The sequence below is a fragment of the Triturus cristatus genome, chromosome 1_2, assembly GCF_964204655.1.
Source record: "Triturus cristatus chromosome 1_2, aTriCri1.1, whole genome shotgun sequence".
Lineage (NCBI taxonomy): Eukaryota > Metazoa > Chordata > Amphibia > Caudata > Salamandridae > Triturus > Triturus cristatus.
In genome coordinates, this window is record NC_140580.1 from 261,859,545 (window position 1) to 261,885,322 (window position 25,778).

The 25,778-nt window shown below is 49.2% G+C and overlaps 2 protein-coding genes across 3 annotated transcripts in view; both read left to right on the forward strand.

Moving 5' to 3' along the window:
* LOC146867129 (nucleolar RNA helicase 2-like) overlaps positions 1-25,778 on the forward strand; it is a 796,160-nt gene that overhangs the window by 198,040 nt on the left and 572,342 nt on the right. The window lies entirely within an intron of this gene.
* Positions 15,688-19,862, forward strand: LOC146867130 (uncharacterized). The gene is made up of 2 exons (XM_085614839.1): positions 15,688-19,642; positions 19,730-19,862. The coding sequence occupies exon 1, from the start codon at positions 16,913-16,915 to the stop codon at positions 18,548-18,550; it is 1,638 nt and encodes a 545-aa protein (XP_085470965.1). The 5' UTR covers positions 15,688-16,912; the 3' UTR covers positions 18,551-19,642; positions 19,730-19,862.

Here is a 25,778-nt window from a genome sequence, read left to right on the forward strand (position 1 = left end):
GACATTTGCCCTCCACGGTCCATGATCGGCCAAACCTATTCAATCCTGAATGGATCATCCCTGACTCATAGCTCAAAGACCATCCCAACCTCTCTCTGCCAGATCTCCCTACACATCCTTTACCCCTCTCCCAGCACTCTGACTTGGTGGCACGCCTTGATGATATATCTCTTCAGCTGCACCTTCTCAGTCGAACTACATGACCTGAAAGCCCTCTCAATTTTACATTTCCCCTTGATCAGCCCCTCCCTCTTGTGAGAAAATGCCATCTTTCTTCCATGGTATGCCCCCACTTTTTGCTGAATTGCTGAATGTACTTTGACTGAGGGGGCCCTGGACTCCTGCCAATCAGGTGCCCAAGGCCTATGTTCCTTTCCTAAAACCCAAATTGGCAAACCCTGGCCACATGTCAGCCCCTGGTAAATGGTACCCTAGGTACCCAGGGCCTTGTGACCAGGGAAGGCCTCTAAGGGCTGCAGCCCTCATTGTGCCACCCTTAGAGGCCCTGTACCCTAACACAAACACACTGCCCTTGCAGGTTGAGTGTCTGGGTACAAGACAAACCAAAGGCTCGACATGGCACACATCCCTGTGTGCCATGCCCACAACCTACACTGCTCTGGCATACATCAGCCACCCCTCTAGCTGGGTGCCCTATGCCAGTTGTGTGGACACAGGAACATGAGCCCTGTGCCCCTACAGTACCCAGGTCCATTCATGGGCACTGTAAGTGCAGTGCTGCCATTTAAGAGTATATGGTGCTGGGAGCTCGTCAAACACTAACTCCACAGCACCATAATGGCAACACTGAAGACTGAGAAGTTTGGTATCAAACTTCTCAGCACATTAAACCTGCACTGATGCCAGTGTGGAATTCAATGTACAAAGCACTACAGAGGGCATTTTAGAGATGCCCCCTGAAACCTAACCTACAAACCCCATCTTGTCTGAGAGGTTGCCTAGGCTGCCACACAGCAGACATGTTGCAGGACCCCTGGGTGGGGAGCCCCCTGCTCTCCTGGGCCTGCAACAATGCACATCCTGGGTGAGGTGCTAGGTCTCCTCCCCCAGGATGGGCAGGGGGAAGCTTCAAAGGCATGCCTCCTTTGTGAGCTTCTCCAGGCCACTTGCTGTACTCAGCAACTGGCCCCCACCGGTTCTGACCCCCACTCTGGTGGGAAGACTGGCCGGAAACTCCAAGTAAGGACAGGGGATGTGCCAGCCCTGCCAACCCAACCCCTCAGGTGGGGGAGGCGAGGTGAATCACATCTCCGGGCCCTCGCCATCTTGAAGATGGGGAGCCCTACCCAATCAGGACTAGGCCACTGCCCCCCTCCCACAGGAGAGTACCCATCCCAGGACAGGGACCCAGTGGTCCCTGCCCTTTACTTACCTGTAACGCCCCTAAATTTAGTATTTAGGGGCACCCTGAACCTTCCTTCCTCAGATTCCAGATCCTAAAACAGCAAAGAAGATCGAGGAGAAAGAAGACCTGCCGTGCAGCTGCTAAGAAGAGGAAGCCTCCAACTGCTTTGGCCCCAGCTCTACCGGCCTGTCGACCCTCGAACCTGCTCCTGCTAAATCCTGGCACCTCCTGTGGCCAGCAACCTCACAAACCCTGAAGGACCTGGCTACCTTGTGACTCTGAGCACCTGGGACTCCCACGAGCAGTGGCTCTGCTGAAAGCAAGTATCTAACCCCTGGCATCAGCCCGGAGCCGCAAACCCTGCACACTCTGCACCCGCCAAGCCTGGCCTGTGCCGGGAGTGGACAAAGACCCAGAGGACGTCCCCCCGGCGCCTGTGACCCCCCGAATCCGGCACCCAAGGACCCACCTCGACGCTCCTGACGACGCCTGCAGCCTCAGAACCAGGGACCCCCCCCAACCGCGATCAACAGAGGGTAAGATTTCCCGACACCAAAAGGCACCCCTGCACCTGGCGCCGTGCGGCCCCCTGTGCCCAACTCCTGGGTACCTACCTATCTTCCAACTACCCAACTTACCTCTCAAAGTGGTGGTGGCACCTGAAGAATCTTCGTCCCCGAGCTTGCAGCCTTTGTTCTTCCTTGAGCTGTTCCATAGCAATCCATTGAGCGCCCGAAGGCTCAAAAGCACCCTGCACCCAGCCGCCCGAGTGGCCCTGGCAGTGCAACTTCTACTCCTATCTACTTCCCCATTTGCCCTGAGCAAGTGACCAGGAGCCCAGCTCCCACAGCCGTGTGGTCTGCTTGTCAGCAGCCACCAACCAAGGGCCCCCTGCCTTCCATAGGATAACATTTGGCCTAACTCACTCTGCACCCAGCTGCCCCTGTGCCGCTGAGGGTGCAACAACTATACTTACCTGACCCTGGGAGACCCCTGAGTCTATGCCCAGAACCTTAACTCAGCCAGTTGAGTACTTACGCAAAAGCCGATAACTCACTTTTCTTCCATAGGGTAACATTGACTGGTTCCTCTTGAAATTTCTTCTAAGTGTGGAGTTTCTAAACTTTAAAATATTCACCTAAAATCAACAGAGTAACGAAAACGGAAATACTCACCTGGTATTAGGAGAGATCCCAGTGCTGGATCTTGGTGCCCAGCACTGACCCTGAAAAGTACTTGCGACCGTACTTACTACTAACTCAATTTTCTCCCATAGGGAACCATTGACTGTTTTTCTGTGAAATTTCTTCTAAGTGTCGATTTTCTAAAACTACAAATATTCTTTAAAAATCGTACCAACTGTGAAGACGTAATTACTTACCTGTTTTAGATAGATGCCCCAGTAGTGAGCCTAGGAGCCCAGCACTGGATTACAATAGTAACGAGAACATACTGTTCGAGGCATATGAGCTGCAGATTACACACATGTGCATAGATCGCCATCTGGTGTTGGGCCCGGATGTTTGCAGTTTGTTTTTCCTCTTGGAAAGTCTTTGGAAGTCACGAGGTCGGTGACTCCTCCTTTGGATCGTATTGCGCATGGGCTTCGGCTCAACCCTCAGATTGTTTTTTCCCGCCATCGGGCTCGGATGTAATCTTCGCGCTCCGGTTCCGAACAGCTTCCAGTTCGGCGATCCACGCGCAATCCTCACCCCAATCACTGTATTGTTTCGATCACGATCTCTTCAATCAACGCGCCTTCTCATCGACGCCAACCTTCGGTTCCAGTCATCGACGGCGGCCTTCGGGCCTACCCAGGCTCCAGTCCCGGCGCATGGAAAGAACTCTATTTAAAAAGTGCCCTCGATGTGGGTCCAAATTTCCCCACACCGATCTTCATGAGGTATGCAACCTTTGCCTCTCCCCTGAACACGAGGCTTGAGACTGTCCGGCCTGTAAGTCTTTCCGATCCAAAAAGACTATTCGGGACCGAAGAGCCAGAAGGAACATGGCACACTCCTCAACGTCCATTCCAGTCGACATCTTCGGAGACGACATCGACTATCTGGAACATCATCGCATCGAAGAGGACCTTGTCAGTGCTTCCTAGGCCGACGAGTCAGATTTGGAGGACATCACTCCGGCGCAGAGGGTCGTGAGTACCAATCTACCCCCTCCCACACCCGCGCCGACACCCAAAAAGGCTTCGGTCACACCTTCGCCTCCGGGCCTAGGCAAGACCAGAGACACTGCTTCACACACCCCACCCGCGGGCCCGGTGAAGAAGCCAAGAAAGCCTTCCGGCGGCTCGGGCTCGAGCCAACCTACCAGCGGTGCCGAGAAACACACTTCGGCACCAATAAAGAAACCGGCCTCCACATCGACACCGAGCTCCGCACCGAAGCCCTCAGGGTCGAAACCCAGCTCTTCGGCACCGACGCCATCTTCGGTGCCGACCAAACCACACAAGGCCACCGGCACCGGCACTTCCAAGCCGAAGCCCATCTCCGCGCCGACCAAGAGACCGGAGGGTCCCAAGCCGGGTTCTAAACATCAAACCGGCACGGAAAAACCTAAAAAATCATCGGCCCGGACGCCTTCGGCACCGACGGACCAAATTACCTCACAAGAGCAATTTACACCGGATCCCTTGCAAAAAACTCTCACCAAGGATCCAAAAACTGGACATTTGACACTCTCTACTAAGAAGAGACATTTGGAGAAGCCTGCTCCACCTCCAAAGAGGAAGGACTCTGCTACCTCTCCGTTTAGAATACCGTCCCGTCCCCCACCACCTCCTCCTCCTTCCCCACCTCCACCCCCTCTGCCCTCTCCACCCCGACCTCATCGTTCTCCTACTCCGTCTCCAGACGATGATGATCAGGGAGACCCATATGATGATACAGGGGATGTGCCACAGGACCCCACCCCTACAGGATCTCCAGATCCATGGGACGATTACAATATACCAGATATCCCCAACGTCCCACAAGACGATATTTACCCTTCTAGACCATCTCCACCAGAAGATTCATTAGGGTTCAACCATCTTCTGCAAAGGGCAGCACATTATCACGGGGTGGACATGCATAATGAACCTGTGGAGGAAGATTTCCTCCTAGACACATTTGATACTTCACATGGGTCCACCTCCATACTACCCATGCTCAATGGGGTGGTAAAGCATGCGGCAGAAGTTTTTAAGGACCCAGTTAGAGCCAGGGTCCTTAACCCACTGTGAGAAGTTGGCCTGGCATATGCTGTCTCCTAGTTATAGGGACACCTTGCACCAGTCCAATTCGACTCTTATTGATGATAGGTTTAAGACAACCTTTAAAGAAAGCTATCCTAGTGGTAGCTGTGGAGAGCAGCCTTCAGGCTAAGTCTTGAAGGAGTGTTAAGCTCATTGTTTTACCATAATAACCTCTTGAATAACCAAATGAAAGAGTAGCCCACACAGGTATATATATAAAATATATGTATTTATTCTAGACAGAATCCCACAGTCTCTTTATAAGGCTAGTGGCAAAGTTACAATTCAAACAAGCATTTATAAACACAAATAGCACAGGAATCACTGGGCGCCAGGGGGGACCAAACCATATATCAAAAAAGTGGTATTACCATGACAATTCTACAGACAATGCCTAGGGCATTTAGGATCGCTGGCCCCTTAAGAATCCACCCCAGGTTATGAGGAAGGGGACCCACGGGAGGCGCGTGCAGTGGAAATAGCTGCTATCGGGCTCTCTATTATAGTCTATGGAGAATGTCGTGGTTGAAATTACACAGATTAAAGTCACTTCTAGCAGGAGTACAAAGTTAAAACTTTAGACTTAAGCTTTTGAGGAGCCCACTACCACGAGAGTACCGAGGTACCACTGTTACCTGCCCCAGGGAAGCCGGGTGCATAGCTCGATTTCGATGTCGGGTCGCGGGCTGATTTTCTATAGGAAAATGTTCAAAAGTGCTGCTAGCCAAAAGCGTCTGATGCCGTGAAGATCAAAGATGTGAAGATTGTAGAGAAGAACCTGAAAGTAGAGGGGACAGAGTCTGGGTCACGGCAAAGTGACCAGGAGGCTCAAAGCAAAGAGCCCTTCGATGTCGGGTGCTTTAGGTGGGAAGTGGTGTAGCTTGGATCTGCAGCCACGGGCTCCGGGAGGCTTCAAGGAAGGTCAGCTTCTGGAGGGCGACTGTCCCACGTCGGATGAGGTTCGCTGCGGTATTAGTGTCCGGATTGGATCCACTAAGCCTTGGCAACCGCAACCCACGAAGGATAAACAAATCTGCTACAGTACAGACCCACGAGGTCTGGGAGAGGTCTCCTTTGGGGAGACTGTAGAGCAGGCCTGTAGCAACCAGGGGAACTCTTGATTGTTGAAATAGACCTCCGCTAGGGCCCACAAGTCGAGAGACAAGGGACCGCGGGAGGCGGCAATTTGGAGTGCGTAAAAGGGCACCCACGGGCCACCGGAGGGGGCTAGGGCGCTGGTCTTTGGCACAATTGCTGTAGAGTGGTTGGCTCAAACGGGCCAAAGCACAACTTCCCCACTGGTCAGGGTCGTGTGCTACGCAAGAGGTGGCCGGTGTCCTGGGATATTGGGGATCTCGGCACCCACGTGGTCCACGGTGCCCAAACTCGTTGAGCACACTCACTGGCCTCTGGGATGCGCTGGAAACCCACCTCAAGGGTACTGTAAGTCATCGAAGTCCGTAGGAGCAGCAAGGTTCCAACCAGGTCACTTGCAGTGTTTCAGGTGCCTGCCAAGCAGGGGGATAACTCCTTTATCCCAAGGGAGATTTCTTCCGTCAGCTGGGCAGCAGCAAGTCGAAGGTAAAGACTGTGAAGTTCAAGATTAATCTGAGGCTCTGGGGCCACGTTATTCACCTTTATCCCCAAGATTAGGGGAGTGTCCAGAGTAGTGTCCACCAGTGAGTGGTGAGGCGGGAAAGGGTGGCTACACCCTCTCCCCTTTGTGTGTTTTCCCGCCTGGGCGAGGGGCAGGATGCCCCTGAACCGGTTCCAAGCGGTGTATGCAGAATGTGGGCTCTGCAGCTGCCTACGTGCAACTCAAAGGACATTTGGTGCACCCACCCTGTTCCAATCCACATTATCCTGTCTGGGGAGATGCTAGCACCTCCCTGCCACCTGAGCCCTATTGTCCAGCTGGCGAGGCTGGGGTTTTCCCCAGCAACAGCCAGCCAGAGTCGTGTGGGTGGCGGGTAGTAGCCATTTTGTACTACATGTGCACTTTTAAATTGGTGTCTCAATTCTGCCGCTTTTCCCATATCGCCCCTCTAGCAGGGGGGAATCGTACCCTCATGCCCATGGCTGGACTGGGGGTATGATTCCTACATGTTTGACACCAAACACGATATGGTTCTGTGTCGCCATTCTCAAGTTATCGCGATAGACTTCTAATGCGGTTAAGAGTATATGGTATGGCTACACTACAAACAACCCAGCAATGATTTTACGAAGGTTGCAGGGAGGTCCTACTCATGTAGGGGTCCCCCCTCACACATACCTCAGCACCCTGCCTTGTAGGATTAGCAAGGCCTGCCATAGGGGTGTCCCATGAGAGTACATGTGTTGTAATGGGGTGGGATATAGGCTACCTATATCCCTGTAAGGGGTGCTAGCACCACCTTACCCAGACTACAGTAGTGGTCTGGTGGTGTCAGTTTGTATGGCTGTCCCAGGGTGGCACAATAAGTGCTGCAGCCCTGGTAGGCCTACTGAGGGACCCATGCGCTGGGTACCTAGGGTACCATCTACAAGGGACTGTCAGGGCACCCTCAGCATCCAATTGGTTAGTACCTAGGGTACTCACATCGTTTAACAGAGGAAGCAGATAGGCTGGGGTCCTGAATAGCAGGGCCACAGCCTGGCTAGAGTCATAAAAACATCAGCAAAAAGTTGGGGGCAACTATGCAGTCGATGCCACTCTCCTACACCCACGTATTGAAAAGAAATACAAACCTGCTCCCTCAGATCCCTCTTGCATCAGAGGACCAGCACCACTAGATTCCTTAGTGGTATCTACAGCACGTAAAAGGGCAAACTCCCAAGCCTCAGGTGATGCACCACCACCTGACAGAGTCAAAACTGCTAGATGCATCAGGCAAACGCACAGCATCCCAGGCCGCCAACATATGGCGTATAGCAAACACTCAGGCACTGCTGGCCAGATATGACAGGGCTCATTATGACGAATTAGAAAGCATAATGCACCATCTCCCTGAAAAATATAAAAGTAGAGCCAACGAGTTAATTCAAGAGGGTAAAACAATCACAAACACATCCATACGTTGTGCCCTAGATGCAGCAGACACAGCCTCCAGGGCCATCAACACCAGCGTCCTTCTCCGTCGCCATGCTTTGTTAAGGGTTTCTGGGTTTAAACCAGAAGTACAAGCCTCCATCCTTAACCATCCCTCTGACCAAGAACATCTATTCGGGCCAAAGGTGGATGAGGCCTTAGAAAAGATGAAAGGACACGGATACCGCAAAATCCATGGGGGCCTTAGTCTCACCCACCCAGACGCTCCTTTCACCGCTCCTCTTTTCGGAGTGCATCCAGAGGCTACTACTCAGACACAGCGTCCACATCGTACACATCCCCTACTCAGACCACCTTTACCAAAGGTTACCAAAGAGGCGGCTACAGGGGTAACAACAAGGGCAGAGGCAAAACAAACCACGCCTGTTCTGCCACACCTACTACCCAATGACTCCAACCCCCCACCCCCCCCTCCCCCCAGACCATTCCGCTCCGGTCGGGGGCAGACTCCAAAATTTCCTTCATGTCTGGGAGACCATCACCTCAGACAAATTGGTGACCCAAATAATTCGGTCCGGCTACTGCCTGGAACTAACATCTACCCCCCCCCCCCAAACATTCCACCCAGGCAACGCCCAATGTCACAAGAACATTCAACATTACTAAAGCAGGAGGTAATCTCCCTCCTACAAAAACAGGCAATAGAACACGTTCCTGTCAATCAACAAAATATGGAGGTCTACTCCCTATATTTTCTAATACCAAAAAGGGATGAGACTCTACGACCTATTCTAGATCTCCGGCCCCTAAACACATACATACACTCAGACCATTTTCACATGGTATCGCTTCAGCAGGTACTTCCGCTCCTCTCCCAGAACGACTTTTTTACCACACTGGACTTAAGACGCATACTTCCACATTCCAGTACACCATGCTCACAGAAAGTACCTCAGATTTGTAGTGGACGGACAACACTACCAATTCAAAGTGCTCCCGTTCGGAGTCACAACAGCACCACGGGTATTCACCAAGTGCCTAGCGGTGGTGGCGGCACACCTGAGAAGACCGCACATTCACGTCTTCCCATACTTGGACGATTGGCTGATAAAAGCCACTTCATACAAACAATGTGTACACCACACCGCCACCACAATCCAGCTACTTCACCAACTAGGCTTCACGGTGAACCACCAAAAGTCCCAGCTAACACCATCCCACATAAAACAATACCTCGGTGCCACCATAGACACCTCAAAAGCAATAGCCTACCCCAATCCGGCCAGGATTGCAAGCATTCAGGCTTTGCGACACCAATTCATACCTCAACACTCCCTTCCAGCACGAGTGTTCATGCAACTAATAGGGATGATGGCCTCTTGCATTTTTATAGTGCCCCACGCAAGACTCCAGATGCGTCCTCTCCAAGAGTGCTTAGCGCGCCATTGGAACCAGGCCCAAGGTCAACTAACAGATCTGGTGTTGGTAGACTGTCGCACCCATCGCTATGTGCAGTGGTGGAACACCACAAACCTTTCCAAAGGTCGACCGTTCCTGGACCCGGTTCCCCAGATAATACTAACAACGGACGCACCGCTCTCCGGCTGGGGAGCTCACCTATTACACCTCACAGTGCAGGGCACATGGACGCCTCAACAAAAGTTAGTCCATATCAACCATCTGGAGTTACTAGCAATCTTTTTAGCCCTGAAATCTTTTCAAACACAGATTTCAGGCAAGGCAGTCCTCATTCGCACAGACAACATGACGGCCATGTATTATATACAAAAACAAGGCGGCACACACTCTCCACAGCTCTCTCAGTTAGCACAGAGCATATGGAGATGGGCAATTCCCCACAAAATCTTTCCCCTAGCTCAACATGTCCTAGGAGTCCAAAACACCGTGGCAGATCTGCTCAGCAGACACACAACAAATCCACGAGTGGGAACTTCACCCACAGGTTCTTCATCCTTTCTTTCAAATGTGGGGCCATCCGCAGATAGACCTCTTCGCCACCCATGAAAACACAAAATGCTCAAGCTTCCCCGCCAGATACCCACACCCATTATCCAAAGGAAATGCGATATGGATGAACTGGTCAGGCAAATTTTCATACGCTTTTCCGCGTCTCCCACTCATTCCATTAGTGGTGCGAAAACTACAACAGCACTCCCTCACACTAATCCTAGTAGCTCCAACGTGGGCCAGACAACCGTGGTACACCACGCTGCTGGAACTCTCGGTAGTACCACACCAAAAGCTAGATCTCTCACCATGCCTCCTAACCCAGAACCATGGAGAGATCAGACACCCGGACCCAGCTCAGCTCAACCTTGAGATCTGGCTCCTGAAATCCTAGAATTTGGGTACCTAAATCTTCCCCCTGACTGTATGAACGTCCTCAGAGAAGCTAGACGCCCTACCACTAGAGCCTGCTACGCTGCCAAGTGGAAAAGATTTGTTTATTGCCATAACACCATCCATCCCCTGGACGTGTCTATCCAACACATCATAGGCTACTTACTCCACCTACATAGGTGTAATCTAGCCTATTCGTCCATTCGACTACACCTCGCAGCAGTTGCAGCTTACTTACAAAACAGGCAACATCTATTACTCTTCAGAGTACCTGCTATTAAAGCCTTCATGGAAGGCCTGAAAAGAATAATTCCCCCCAGAGTACCACCCTCACCTGTGTGGAACTTCAATATCGTTCTCACAAGGCTGATGGGGCCTCCCTTCGAACCTTTGCATAAATGCGAACTGCAATTCCTAACATCGAAAACAGCTTTCCTTGTAGCCATCACTTCCCTTAGAAGGGTCCGTGAGATACAAGCACTTACTATACAAGAACCTTTTCTTCAAATGCACCATAACAAGGTTGTTCTCCGTACCAACCCAAAATTCCTACCTAAAGTCATTTCCCCTTTTCACCTAAACCAATCTGTAGAACTACCAGTATTTTTCTCGCAACCTCAGACCGTTGCAGAAAGGGCTCTGCACACGCTAGATGTCAAACGAGCCTTACTCTACTACATCGAGAGAACACAACCTTTCCGAAAGACCAAACAACTGTTTGTCTCTTTCTTTCCACCACACAAGGGCAACCCCATCTCAAAATCAGGGATAGCTAGGTGGATTGTAAAATGCATCCAGATTTGCTACCACAAAGCAAAACAAACGCTTTCCGTTCCCCCTAAAGCCCATTCTACATGAAAGATAGGGGCTTCCATGGCATTTCTAGGGAACATCCCATTAGACGATATCTGCAAAGCAGCTACATGGTCACACCGCACACCTTCACCAAACACTATTGTGTAGATGTGCAAACTAAGCAACAAGCTAGTGTGGGCCAGGCTGTACTTAAAACACTATTTCAAACCACTGCAACAGATACCGGTGGTCGCCGCTAAGGTTGGGAACTGCTATATAGTCTATGCAAAAGTGTGTAATCTGCAGCTCCTATGCCTCGAACGGAATTTACCAGTATGCATCTGTTCTTGGCATGTAGAGCTGCAGATCTACACACGCCCACCCGCCTCCCCGGCTACCTGTATCTGTTCCAGTTTATCTTATTTAGATACAACACACATGGGTTTCTTCACTGTTATTACTACGCTCCATCTTTCCCTGCTGGCGAAAAACAATCTGAGGATGGAGCCGAAGCCCATGCGCAATACGATCCAAAGGAGGAGTCACCGACCTCGTGACTTCCAAAGACTTTCCAAGAGGAAAAACAAACTGCAAACATCCGGGCCCAACACCAGATGGCTATCTATGCAAAAACGTGTAGATCTGCAGCTCTACATGCCAAGAACAGATGCATACTGGTAAGTAGCATATTCCTTACCCGTAACTTGAATTTTCTCCCATAGGAAACAATTGACTGTTTTTCTGTGAAATTTCTTGTCGATTTTGCAAACTTATAAATATTCCTTAAAAATCGCCTGTGTAATTTAACACAGTTTCTCAACTGCTTACAGGTGGTACACTAGTGCTGGATCTAGGATCCAACACTGACCTAACAAAAGGAACCATAACCCCCCTTACCTGCTAAGTGAATTTCCTTCCATAGGATAACATTGGTAATTTGATTAGAAAAAGTTTCTAAGTGTCAACTTTTAAAATAGCAAAATATCGCTTAAAAATCACAACAGTAACTAAAACGAATTTACTCACTTGTTTCCAAGAACTGTCCCAGGACTGAATCTAGGATCCAGTGCTGGAGTTAGAAAAGTAATCCTGAAAGTAATCAATTGCACATAACTTAAAACTTCCATTGAGCTCAATGTATTATTGTGTTTAAAATTGTGTTGCCTATTACAACAAACTGTAACTATTATCTGCAAAAGTCAATTGCCTATTGCAAAGTATTTAACTAAAGCATCTCATTCTGAGAAAGTATATTTTGATACCTATTGTTGGTTCTAAAATAAAACAACCATATTTTTTTATATATAAACCATTGGCCTAGAGTTCAGTTATTGAGTGTGTGAGACCATTTGCTGACTCAGTGTGTACAACAAGTGGTTTACACTGTCCTCTGATACTGCCAAACTGCTCGACCAAGCTACCACTTTAGAGAGTAAGGTTATATCTAACTTTAACCACTGCCAAACCTGTTGACTCTGTTCACACTGTACCTATTTGTGAACAGTATATACAGAGCCACTTTCTCACACCTCTCCTCTGCGAATTGCCAGAGCCCGTCCTAGGGTGAGAGATCGCATGAGCCAGCTTGCTCTCCCCCCGGACCCCGGTATCGAAAACCACACTCCTACCTAATGCCCCCTCCCGACCCAGAAGATGGAAGGACTACCTCGCGACTAATGATATCGATGATCTACTCAACTCTTACTCGCACATGCTCGATACCAACACGACCCCTCCAGTCTCAAATCCAAGCCATACAGTTTAACCCGAACAGAGAACTACCACACCATCTTAGTCATTAATAATGACAACCTCACGAAAGTGAACTTAATCCAGACTCCCTTAATCCGCTATGACTTAAATGTGTAATACTCAACTGTAGGTCAGCCAGTAAACACGCCTCCGATATCTTTGACCTCATCCATCACAATGAGTTAGACATCATCATCATCATCCTCACTGAAACTTGGCTAAATCCCGCCTCCGCTCCTATCCTAGACCTCCTAGTACCTCCTACTCATGACATAATTTGTCTAGACAGAGCTTTGAAGCTGGGTGGTGGCCTAGCCTGTATTCATCGGAATACACTCTTGGTGTCCCACTCAGTTCTCTATGCCATCCTCCTGCAAATACTTATGCCTCAACATTTCACGTAATAACCTGCCGGTGTGCAAACTTTACACTTTTTATCACCCACCTGGGGACAATCTCCCCTTCATCGAGCAGCTAATGGAAATCATCTCTGAGAATGTCGACTCGGTATTGGCCCATATCTTCCTCGGTGATTTCAACTTTCACTGGTCTAACCCCAATGATCAGGCAGTAACTTGCCTTAAATCATTCTTAGTGATCAAGAATTGATTCGGCATTGTTTCCGACCAACCCATAATAAAGGAGAAACTCTAGACTTCATCATCTCGCAAGGTCACACCATCACATTGGATACCATCACCCCTTGCGATTGGTACGACCACCATTGCATCCTCTTTTATATTAACATGGAGGTGTCTAGGAGGAAGTCTCAACGTACGAAATCGAAGATCTGGAAAAGGGACCTCCGATTTATCAATACTGATGAACTAGCAGCTCACTGTAAATCGGCCCTCTCCTCCCAAGCTGACTTGTCAGAGGTTCAGGTACTCACTGACCTTTACAACTCTACCATCTCTAACCTCATGGATGCCATTGCACCACTCCAACAAAAAAATGCCTCAACAAAAATATCCAAACCGTGGTTCAACGACAATTTAAACTCAGAACGCCGCAACCTTAGGGCAGTTGAACGATCTTGGAGATCCAAGCCCTCCTCAGATCAATTAAAACTCCTTAGGAGCTCCTACAAGAAACAAATCAAGAGCACTAAGGCAGACTACTTCAGATCCCAACTTGATCAAGCAGCTAACCACCCCAAGAAACTTTTTGAATTGGTTAAACAGCAATCTGTGGAAGCTCCAAACCACTCTGACTCTGGAGTCAGCCCACCCTCATGTGACGATCTGGCTGCTTTCTTCACCGAGATAGCAAGACTTATCAACATTGAAGTCGCTGCTAAGACGGCTCTACTGCCATCCGCTGGGTCCGCACCACCTCCTGCCCTCTTAGAGAAGCTCAAACCTATCTGCCTGAGCACCAAGAACATTGCATCATGGGGCACCTTTACTCCCTTCAGTGAAAGAGACATCATCAACAGGATTCTTTCATCAAAGAAATCAAGAATGACGTCATCCTAATCTGGACAAAGATTGTAAACGCTTCTCTGTCACAAGGTATGATGCCAGATTGCCTAGAAGCAGCTCAGGTTTCACCGATTTAAGCACGGGCATCTTTCTGCATGAACGCGCGGTGGAAGTTGCAAGCTCCAAAACATGCTACTTTAAAAAAAAATTTAAGCTGTCACTGGATGTTTTCACATCGCTGCTAGCGCACTCCGCACTTTGCTGATTTTGGCACGCTTGTAAAAGTTTTACATAAAGTACTTGACCTGTTTTATAATAATTGCGGTCAAATACCTTCAACACTCTCTTGACTCTCCCCGGTCCACCGCAGCTCCTGTAGCTGATTGTATGGAGGGAGAAGGATATGCCGGAAATACTCACTTTTGCTGCGTGAATCTTTCTGGATTCACTATGCTGTGCATTATTCCGCGGTCTGGTGGTTGGGTCCGGATTCGTAGTCTTTCTTTTCTCTTTTTTTTTTTGTTTTTTTTTTTTTTGTAGCCCAGGTGGGCGTCGACGTCCCACCATTTGGTGCACCTCTCGTGACGTCGTCCAGCTTCCTGCGGAAGTCCTACCTCGGGGCGCCATCTTCAGATTATTTTTTCCGCCGTTGGGTCTGGATCGTCACCGTGAAGCTCCAGAGTTTTTGGGCGAAGAAAGAAGAAAAAGCACGAGTTTCATCTAAGAAGAAGTTAAGGAAATCTACAGAAAGGAAGAGCAACAAGCCGGGACGACGACTAAGGAGGAGAACCTCGAGATCTTCGACGTTCAACAGAGAATGCGCACTCAGGGTCACTGAGCGCAGGAATGGACAAAACACCTTTTAAATTCTGCCGTAACTGCCACCACAAATAAGCGCAGAAGGACAAACATCCGGTCTGCAACCTTTGCCTGCCAGTTGACCACGAGAGCAAGGCCTGCAACGCCTGTTCGGCCTTCACACCGAAGACGCTCCGGGTGAGAGATAGACAGAGGAGAGCCAACTACAACATGGAGGGCAAGGGGAAGGCCCCAACACTGTACGAACTGGGCCTCTCCACCGACGACGAAGACAACGTCGCCGAAGGACCTGATGACTTCACGGTCGCATAGACCGATAAGAAAACGTCTGACAAGGTAGGAGAGACGTCGAGCACTAAACCCTCGACAGGGCCCCGAAAAACAGTCAGACTCTCGAAAAACAGAGTCAAAGTCCTCGAAAGGAACACCGGCGCCGAAAATTTCGACGACCGCGAGTGGATCCAAGGACGAAAGGACTGGCGGATCCTTCGAGAAGGACTCACAGGTGCCGAAGACCGCCGAAAGGCAAAGGTCGTCGAAGCAAGGCCAAGAAAGTGGGCGTTCGACTTCGAAAGATAAAGTCGCGTCGACACAAGGTCAGTCGAAAAGACGTCGAACAAGCCTCCGAAATGGAGAAGAAAAAGAGGAGGCTCGAAGCAGAGATGGAGAGCATCCTTCAAAGGAAAAGGGAGTTCGACGAGAAGATAAAAAAAATTCACTATCCCAACGAAACCACCGTCGATCATCGTAGAGTTCGAGGAACAGGAGGAGTTTGACGCTGAAGAACTGTCGAAGACTCCCGGAGAGGAAGAAGAAGACATTTACTATGAGGGTGAAGAATATGAGGAACAACAATCGAACTACGGCTCGGCGCCGTCGACGACGCAGGACCTGGAGTGGCAGGACCTAGACGCTGAAAATCCAGAAGAGCCTGTGGAGACCTTCAAGGCCTTATCCGCCAGATGACATAGGGGCTTACAACATGGTAGTCAAAAGCACAGCTGCAGCTTTTGGTGTTAATCTGGAGGAAGAAAAGCCTAAAGCAGACTTTTTACTGGAGACACTGCTCCCTATCCAAACTAGGAGCCAGTTCCTCCCCATGCTCCAGAGTGTCATGAACCAGGGGAACGAGGCGTTCAAGGACCCAGCAACATGCAGGTCCATCACACCTAGGACGGAGAAAAAATATAAACACTCCTCCCAGGACCCTCCATACATAAAAGGATCCATCACAGCAGATTCAATCATTGCATCTACTGCCAGGAAAAGGGCAAATGTCCCAGCAACCTCTGGACCACCTCCAGACAAGGAAAGCAGGAGAATGGACCTGACTGGGAGAAAAAGAGAGGGAAACGCAGCAATGCACTGGCGCATGGCGAACTCCAATGCCCTACTGAACAGGAACCAGTACCAACACTGGGAAGAAATGGGGGAACTGATGAAGCACCTCCCCGAGCAATACCAACAAAGAGCTGCGCACCTAGTGGAGGAAGGAAAGTATAGCAAACTCTTGCCTTAAAACCGCGTTGGATGGAGCAGAAACATCAAGCAGGCTGATGGCAATTGGAATAACAAAGAAGGTAAGCCTGGCTCAGGATTTCAGGCTTCAAGCAAGAAGTTCAGAACAACATCCTGAACACCCCTTTCAACGGAGAGACGCTGTTCGGGGCACCGGTGGATGAAAAACTCACCCAGCTCAAAATGGAGAACGAAACAGCAAGGTCCATGGGGGCCCTGCAATTCAGAGGAATGAGAAGAGGTACCCCGACACGGAGACCTTACGGAAGAGGAGGAAACCAGCCGGGAACGTCACACCAAACATTCCAGCAGGCCCATCAGGGCGACAATCACGGGCAGCAGGCCCAGCAGAAACAACACTGGCAGTACCAGCCTCGGGCCAGTCCTTTCGGAGCAGGGGGAACGGATGAGGCCAGAGACGCAGAGGGGGAAACCAACCCACCTCAAAGTGACTTCACACGGGAAAGAGTGCTCACCCACAAAAACCCTCCGAGGGTGGAGCACAAGAGATCAAAGACGAGAGGGTTACACAGACCAAACGCCAACGAACATGCAACACCAGTAGGCTGCAGACTGAGACTTTTCCTTCAAGAATGGAAAAAGATAACAGACAAATGGATACTGAACATCATACAGTTCGGATACTGTATAGAGTTGGAAAGGAAACCACCAAACAGAAAAGTAAAGAGGAGGGAGCACTCAGGCAGGAGCTAGTGCAACTCGTAGAAGAAGCACAAGAACTACTCCTAAAGGATGCCATAGAGCCAGTACCTTTCAAGGAAAGGAACAAGGGAGTGTACTCAAACTACTTCCTGGTACCAAAGGTGGACGGAACACGAAGGCCCATCCTGGATCTACGGTTCCTAAACAAGTACGTAAGGACGCAAAAATTCAAAATGACGTCCCTACAAGAGGTACTCCCGCAAATGAGAGACGGAGACTTCATGTCCACCGTGGATCTCAAAGATGCCTACCTGCACATCCCAATGAACAGGCAGCACAAAGGTCTGTTAAGGTTCGCCATTGGCAAGGAACACTACCAATTCACAACCTTGGCATTCGGACTAAAGTCCGCACCAAGGGTTTTCACAAAATGCCTGGCGGCAGTGGCAGCGTACCTGCGGAGGGAAGGGATTCATGTATACCCTTACCTCGACTGGTTAATAAAGGCAAGTTCACGCAAAAAGTGCGAGGAACACGCACAGCGGGTCACGAACACACTAACGAAGCTGGGATTCTCAATACACTGGGGGAAATCCTCTATGGAACCAGAACAGGTGAAGATCTTCCTGGGGGCAAAGATCAACACCTTACAGAGAACAGTGATGCCCAGCGACAAGAGAACACTGACCCTGCTGAAGGAGACGCGCCTCTACCAGAAGGGGCAAGCTCTGACCGTGAGAACAGCGAGCAAGATCATGGGGATTATGGCGTCATGCATTCACCTAGTTCCCAATGTACACCTACACATGAGGTCTTTGCAGGAATGGCTGCAACAGGAATGGTCACAGGCAAGCGGAAGTTGGGAGGATCTAGTGGTTGTAACGCACGCGGTGCAAGAAGAGATAGCATGGTGGAACAGGGAGAACATAACTATAGGGAAGCCCTTGACACCACTAAACCCAACGGTGACCATCACCACAGACTCATCTCAGATAGGATGGGGAGCACATATGGACAAGCTCAAAGTGAGGGGTCTGTGGACTCCAGCGGATGCAGCCAGACACATCAAAATAGACCTGCTGGCCATTCACCTACCGGGGAAGGACAATGTGGAAGCAGACTGTCTCAGCAGGCAGACTTCGGCGTCCCACGAGTGGGAGCTCAATGGACAGGAAATGCAAAAGCTATTCAGAAGGTGGGGTACACCGACGATAGACCTGTTTGCAACACACCAGAATGCAAAATGCCAAAGCTTCGCATCCAGACAACCAGAAACAATCCAAGGGGAATGCCCTATGGATAAGCTGGTCAAAAACATTTGCCTACGCTTTTCCAACAATACCACTGATACACAGGGTACTCAAGTGCAGGACCAGCAACATGACGCTGATCCTAGTGGCACCACAGTGGGCAAGACAGACCTGGTACTCGCAAATAGTGGAGATGGCACAGGGACCACCACACAAGTTCACCAAAAGAAAGGACTTGCTCTCCATGCAGAACGGAGAGGTTCTACATCCAGAGCCGGAGAGAGCCTTGGCCTAGCGGCATGGCTCCTGAAGACATAGAATTTGCACACCTTAGGCTAACTCAAAACACTATGCGAGTGCTCCGGGAAGCAAGGAGACTGACGACACGGAAATGCTATGGGGAAAAATGGAAGAGGTACACACATTGGTGCAGGAGACATAAACTGCAAAATAAGATGACAAGGGAATCAACGGTGCTAAGATACCGCACGCACCTACTAAAGGCTAAACTATGTTCATCCTCACTGAGGGTACACCTCGCAGCGATTGTTGCCTACACACGAGGTGAGACGGGTGAAAGTTTCTTTACATCAAGAGTTGTAAAGAGGTTCCTGGAGGGGGCAAAAAGGATAGCGCCACCAAAAAGGATGCCGCCGCCGGTGTGGAACCTCAACTTAGTCCTAACTGAACTTATGAAAGCGCCCCTTGAGCCCATTCACAAGGCCTCCCTTCAAATGCTAACCATGAAGACAGCCTTTCTGGTGGCAATAACCTCGCTGCGTAAGTGAGCTGCAAGCGCTAACACTGCAAGAGCCCTACATCCAGATACACAAGGACAGAGTCGTAATGAGAACGGACCCACACTTCATGCCGAAGGTGTTGTCGGCATTTCATATGAACCAGACAATACAAATACCAAGCTTCTTTCAGAACCCTACCACAGGCGCAGAAAGGGCAGTGCACACTCTGGACGCTAGAAGGGCGGTGATGCACTATATTGAGAGAACCAAGGAGCACAGGAAAACTAAGCAGTTTTTTGTGTCCTTCGCAAACAGCTTCCTGGGTAGGCCAGTAACAAAGGGCACCATTGCGCGATGGATCGCACTCACGATACAGTTCTGCCACAAACAGGCAGGGCAAGAACTACCAGAAAGGGCACGGGCCCACTCCACAAGGAAGAAAGGAGCAACAATTGCTTTTCTGGCAAACACACCCATTCAAGACATATGCCTGGCGGCAACATGGGCTTCAGTGCACACGTTCACTAAGCACTACTGCGTGGATATACAAATGAACAAGGAAGCACAAGTAGGACAAAAGGTGCTTCAACATATATTCAACGACCAACGCTCATCTTCCACCCTGCCGCCACAAAAGTGACAAACCGCTACAAAATCGATGCACAGCATAGTGAATCCAGAAAGATTCACGCTGCAAAACAAATAGTTTACCTGTCGGTGTAGTTTTGCAGCTTGAAGATCTTTCTGGATTCACTAGCGAACCCTCCCTCCTCCGCCAGAAAGATGAGAATGGAGTAGAGGGGGGAAAAACAGAGAATGGAGAACAAAGGTTTTGAAAAGAAATGTGAGAGGATAAAATTGAGAAGAAATACGGTAAATGACCTAGGGTTAAAAAAAAAAAAAAAAGAATCCGAACATGGCGCCCCGAGGTGGGACTTCCGCAGGAAGCAGGACGACGTCACGAGAGGTGCACCAAATGGTGGGACGTAGACGCCCACCTGGGCTACAAAAAAACAACAAAAAAAGACAAAAGAAAGACTACGAATCCGGACCCAACCACCAAACCGCGGAATAATGCACAGCATAGTGAATCCAGATAGATCTTCAAGCTGCAAAACTACACTGACGGGTAAGAAACTATTTGTTCCGGGTGATCACTAGACTGACGCCATTTTGAGAGTCTAGCCTTTACACAAAGGCTCTTCCCGGGTCTAGATTTAAGACTGGGATGGCGCTGACGTGCCTAAGGCAAGCCCGTCTGCGCCCGTCTGCCCCATTGTGGGACCAGGGGCCAGAAACACTGCCCAAAACATCTGGATTCCTACAAAACCTATAAAATACACAAAGAACCCTGGGCTTTGAATATAGGAGCTCACCCCACCTGCCAGCACACTCTGGTCACCTATGAGCCCCTGAGCTGCTCTGTCTGCGGATTCATATCTGAGACTGGGGTGCAGCAGGGACAGGGCGCAGGGGAAAAGACAGATCACACTAATTATTGGAAGATGGGACTAATCAACTGCAGATCCCTCCCAAAACATGCACTCCAGATTAGGCTTCTAATTAAGGAGGAAGAGCTGGAGGTTCTGTTTCTAACGAAAAACCTGGCTCCGAGAAAGCTCTATCCCAGATATTGTAAACGCCTTTCCCCAGGCCTTTGAAATATACCGCCTTGATAGAGCGGGTACAATAGGAGGGGGCATAGCTGCTATTTGCAAATCCCATCTAGCCTGTGTCATCACCCCCCTCAATATTGCTAAGTGTGAGGCCTTTGCCTTCAGATTGTCTCCCACCCCGGTATGCTCATTTTCAGGCTGCCTTATCTACAGGCCACCAGGGACCTGTATACCGTTCCTAGAAACCGCCCCAGACATTTTGGCCAGCATGATAATAGGGAAAAGCGCCTTTACTGTTCTAGACGACTTCAACATCTATTTGGACAATCAAACTAATCCTTCGACTGTGAGCTGTCTAGCCAACTTGGATGCCCTACAACTCACACAACTGGTGCATCTGTCCACTTACGAAAAGGGCTATATTCTGGACCCCATTTTCTCAAATGACCCCAGACTGAAGCCATTGGCCCCCATACGTATGCCATGGACAGACCACCTCTTCATCCCAATCTGGTTTTTAAAGCCCCATATTACAGTGCCCAAAAATGTAAGCCCTGTACTGTGACATAAATGGCCAAGGCGAGATCCCGAAGCCTGGATCACGGACCTTGAGTCGTCCACCCCGCCAGAAACGAAAGACTTAGAAGAAGCCCATAAAAATTGTCTAACCTGGATAAACTGATCCATGGATCAGAACTTTAGGAAGCAAGGTCCAAAAAAGTTAAAAAAAACTCCACCAGATCATCCTGGTTCAGCCCTGAGCTGGTCGCTCAAAAGAAAAGCAGCAAAAAGCTAGAAAGAAGCTGGAGAAAAACGCATGACCCTGAGCTCAAAATAGCCTACAAATTAGCTATCGAGAAATATCCTAAAAATATCAGGAAAGCACAAGCTGCCTTTTTTGAAGAATAAATTGTCCTCTAACTCTTCAAAGGAGCTGTTCAAAATTTTAAAATCCCTCTCTACAATTGACTCGGGCGCAAACGTCTCTCCTTGCTCAAAAGAGATATGTAATGGGTTAGCCACTTTAAAAAAAAAAAAATGTTTTTTATTGGTATTTCAAAATAAGTGCAATATAAATTTTATGCAACAAAAAACAGGCTTGGTGTATAAGTGCCAAATATACGACAGTTCAAAACACGCATATCAATCTTGCGTCATCATGTATCTATCACAGCAATGTGCCCCACATGCTCAGGAACAGTGTTCATGTAACAGTAAACATATAGAGGTAATACTGCCTGAATATGACAGCAGTTTCCAGAATTCAGCTTACAGTGCCCATCCTATACACATATCAAATCTCCATTTTATTTTAATTACACATCCCCAGTTTGGACAGCATTTAACACAGCATCTTCAGTTCCACTCGTCCTCTCCTGGACCCAGGTAATAAATTGTTTCCATATCTCTCGGGGTCTAGAAGTGGGTGGCATCAATTCCCAGAAATTGGTTAATTGAACATGACTGTAGGTAATCTCTCTAATCCATTCCGTGGTCGTAGGCTTCCTCTTCTTCCCCCTATGAAGTGCGATTTGGCGTTTGGCGAACAGTAGCAATAGTGCATGTAATTAGTTTTTTTACATGTGTGTCTTTGACATATCGTAACAGTCCCAATAGTGGGGATGGGGATAAGGTCATACCCAGGATCTGGTTTATAGACGTAAACATTTGGGACCAATAGTCAGCAAGTGCAGAACACTCCCATGCCATGTGGAGGTAAGAGGCAGGGGTCATCCCACAACGCCAGCAGCAGTCATCATCTCTGAGCCCCATTCGATGTAAACTGATGGGTGTTCTATAATACCTATGGAGACATTTGAAATGAATCCAGCGAAGCCAGTAGTTCGGAGATAAGTCAGCTGAGTGCAACAGTATGTCCACTGATCTTCAGTCAGGGGAGGTGATAGCTCTGCGTTCCACTTCAGCCAAGCACTAGGTTTCATCACGGAGGCATTGGTTTGCATGTGTGTGTAAAGTCTGGTTATAAGTCTACGTGGCGATGGAGAATGAAGTAGATTCTCCAGGGCCAGTAAAGGGGGTGGCTGGGCCGAGAATTCATTGTGTAATTTGCGATAGGTGGCCCGTAATTTAGGATAGAGATACGTCTCCCAAAGGGTGCTCTCTGTCCCTCCTCTGCCATCAGGGGGTCCCTAAACGTGTCTACTGGGTAGAGGTCCACAAATGTATGAAGTGACATCTTCTGTGCTACCCTCTTGTTTATCTCGTCTTTGATGTTGGGTAACATTGGATTTTGTGCTATGGGGATTAAAGGGGCATATAATATCTGTGCTGTCTCCCGCCTCCGTAGACCATCTCAAGCCTATCTTAAAGTTTCAGAAGTGTCGATACCATCTGTGGGGCGGCGATATGTCTGATACACCGCCACCTGTAGAGGAACCAGTGCCACCGCATCTTTTTCAACAGTCACGTGTGGCTGAAAGGGCGTTGGGTGGACCCAATAATGCAGACATTTTGCCTGTGTGCAGAGTGCATATAATTTCATATCTGAGGTACCCAGGCCTCCCCGTTTGAGCTGAAGAGACAGTAGCTCCCACGATACTCGAGCCTGTCCACCCGCCCACACCAAAGATATTAACAATGAGCGCAGTGTTGTAAAGAACGTTTGTGTAAGTATGATCGGCAGATTTACAAAGAGATACAGAAATTTAGGTAGCACAACCATTTTCACACAAGTGCGATCTTCCCTGCTAATAATAATAGGGCAACCTTCTCTTCCAACCAAGTAATGGCTCTACCATAGTTTAAGGTCCATATTTCTTGTCGATCTCGACTTATGCAGATTCCCAAATACTTCACTTTCTCATCCTCCCATTGTAACAGTAACTCGGAAGCTACAGACTTGGTATTATCTGTTAGGGGGAATATTACCGATTTAGTCCAGTTTATAGATGTGCCCGCCAGCCCACCAAATTTGAACTCTCTTAATACAGTGTCTAAGTTTTGTGCGGGGTTCAGAATATAAAAGGTGACATCATCTGCGTAAAGTAATATCAGGAGGCTCCTAGAGCTGAACCCTATCCTTTTATTCGTGTGGTGTTGTCTGATGCGTGCAGCTAGTGGCTCCATCGCAATGGCAAACAGGGGGCACCCCTGACGCGTGCCCCGCGAGATCTGAAACTGATCAGATAAGCGACCATTCGCTCGTATCCTAGCCGTCGGCTCGGTGTATAACAATTTGATAAAAAGGGGGCCAAACCCCATCCACTCCAATATCTTAAAGAGAGCGGGCCATTCAAACGAGGCAAAGGCTTTGGTCGCGTCCAAGAACACCGCTGCCGCCTGCATATCTTAGTGTAAATTATGTATGACCGAAAAGACTGTCCTAAGGTTATGGGATGTAGACCTACCGGGTATGAAACCCGATTGGTCTGGTCGGGCTATGAGGGGGAGCGTAGGTTGCAGCCTGTTCGCTATTAATTTTGCCAGAATTTTGACATCCACATTAATAAGCGACAGGGGAAGATATGAATCTAAGTCGGTTTCCCTGGCTTTAACAAGGTTACAATTATTGCTTCCCGCATTGTTTGGGGTAATATACCAGTTTCATGAGCTTCCTCATACACTGCCAGAAGTCTGGGCGCAAGCTCCTCCGCATAAACTTCATAGAAGGCGGTCGTCAAACCGTCCGACCCAGGGGCCTTTTCCAATGGCAAGCTTTTCATCACTTTAGCCATGTCCTCGGCCGTAAACGGTAAGTGCATGTACTCCCTGTGTTGGTTGTTAAACCAAACCAGTTCCAGAGAATCTAAAAATGCCTGCATGCCCTCCAGGCATTCGGCTTGTGTAGCTGTTTATAATTGGGCATAAAAGGAAGAGAACTCATTAAGTATAGCCACCGGACCTCTGACAGTACCACCGCCTTTATCGACCAGTTCGGAAATGTAGGCAGTGGACCGCGGATTTCGAAGCATGCCAGCAAGAGTCCGTCCTGGTCTGTCGCCCTCTCCATATCTGCGCGCTTCTGCATATTTCCCAAGAAACTTCACCTCCCTCTGTGCCTCTTCGTCATATTCTAGTAGTTTGGCCTTCAACTAAGCTAAAATAGCAGGCGTGCCCTCAGAGTAGATGCGCGTCTCCTAGATCTTTTATTTGAGTCTCAATGTTCTTTAATGTGAGTAAGTACCCCTGCTTGTCTAGAAATACACTGTCCTCTAATGACTACTTTGAATGCTTTCCACAAAGAGGCTACAGTGTCGACAGTGCCTGTATTGAGAGTGAAATGGCCAGTTATAGCATTACGGATTCCCTCCTTAAATGCTGCATCTAATAACGCATGCGGGGGCAGTCCCCAGGAGAACGCTCTACGTGTGGCATCAGGGAGCAACATTTTCAAGAGGCATGGGGAGTGATCTGATAACGTTCTTGGCAAGTGCATCACCTCCACCACCCAGTTAGCCACATTCCGAGTGGTCAGCCAGTAATCCAACCGAGACCAGGCCCTACGCTGTTCAGAGAAGCAGGTACCCTCCCTAGTCTGCTGGTTACATTAGCGCCAAACATCAACCAGGTCCCCATCGTTCAACAATGCATTCAGAACTTTGCCGGCTGAGGGATGATCTCGCCGTACCCTGTGTTCGAGGCATGTGGGCTGCTGAATTCATATCTGTGCATAGATCGCCGCCTAGTGTTGGGTCCGGATGTTTGCACGTTGTTGTCCTGGAAGAGTCTTCGAAGTATCCTTGGATAGGTGACTCCTCCCATGGACTACAGTGCGCATGGGCATCCTCTCCATCCTCAGATTGTTTTTTTCCGCCATTGGGTTCGGATGTGCTATCTTAGCTCAAGTTAGGAAAAACTTTTGTCGAGGCCACAAGGCCTTTAGTTCGCGTCGGTACTGTTTATCGATCGGGTTTCGATACTTTTTGTTAGTTTACTAACTTTCAGCACCGACTTTGTTCGCATTTGCCTGTCCATCGACTCTACTTCGACGATGGAATCCAGGACGCCATTCAAAAGGTGTCCGGTATGCAATGCGAAGTACCCACACATCGACGTCCATCCGGTGTGCAACAAATGCCTTTCGCCGGACCACGACGAATCGACATGTATGGCCTGTGCCCGGTTCCGTTCAAAGAAGACTCTGCGGAATCGTCGAGCGGCGAGGCTCGAAGCGCAGCACGCGGCACCGGCCCCAGCTGACATCTTCGACGAGGCTGACGACGTCGAAGA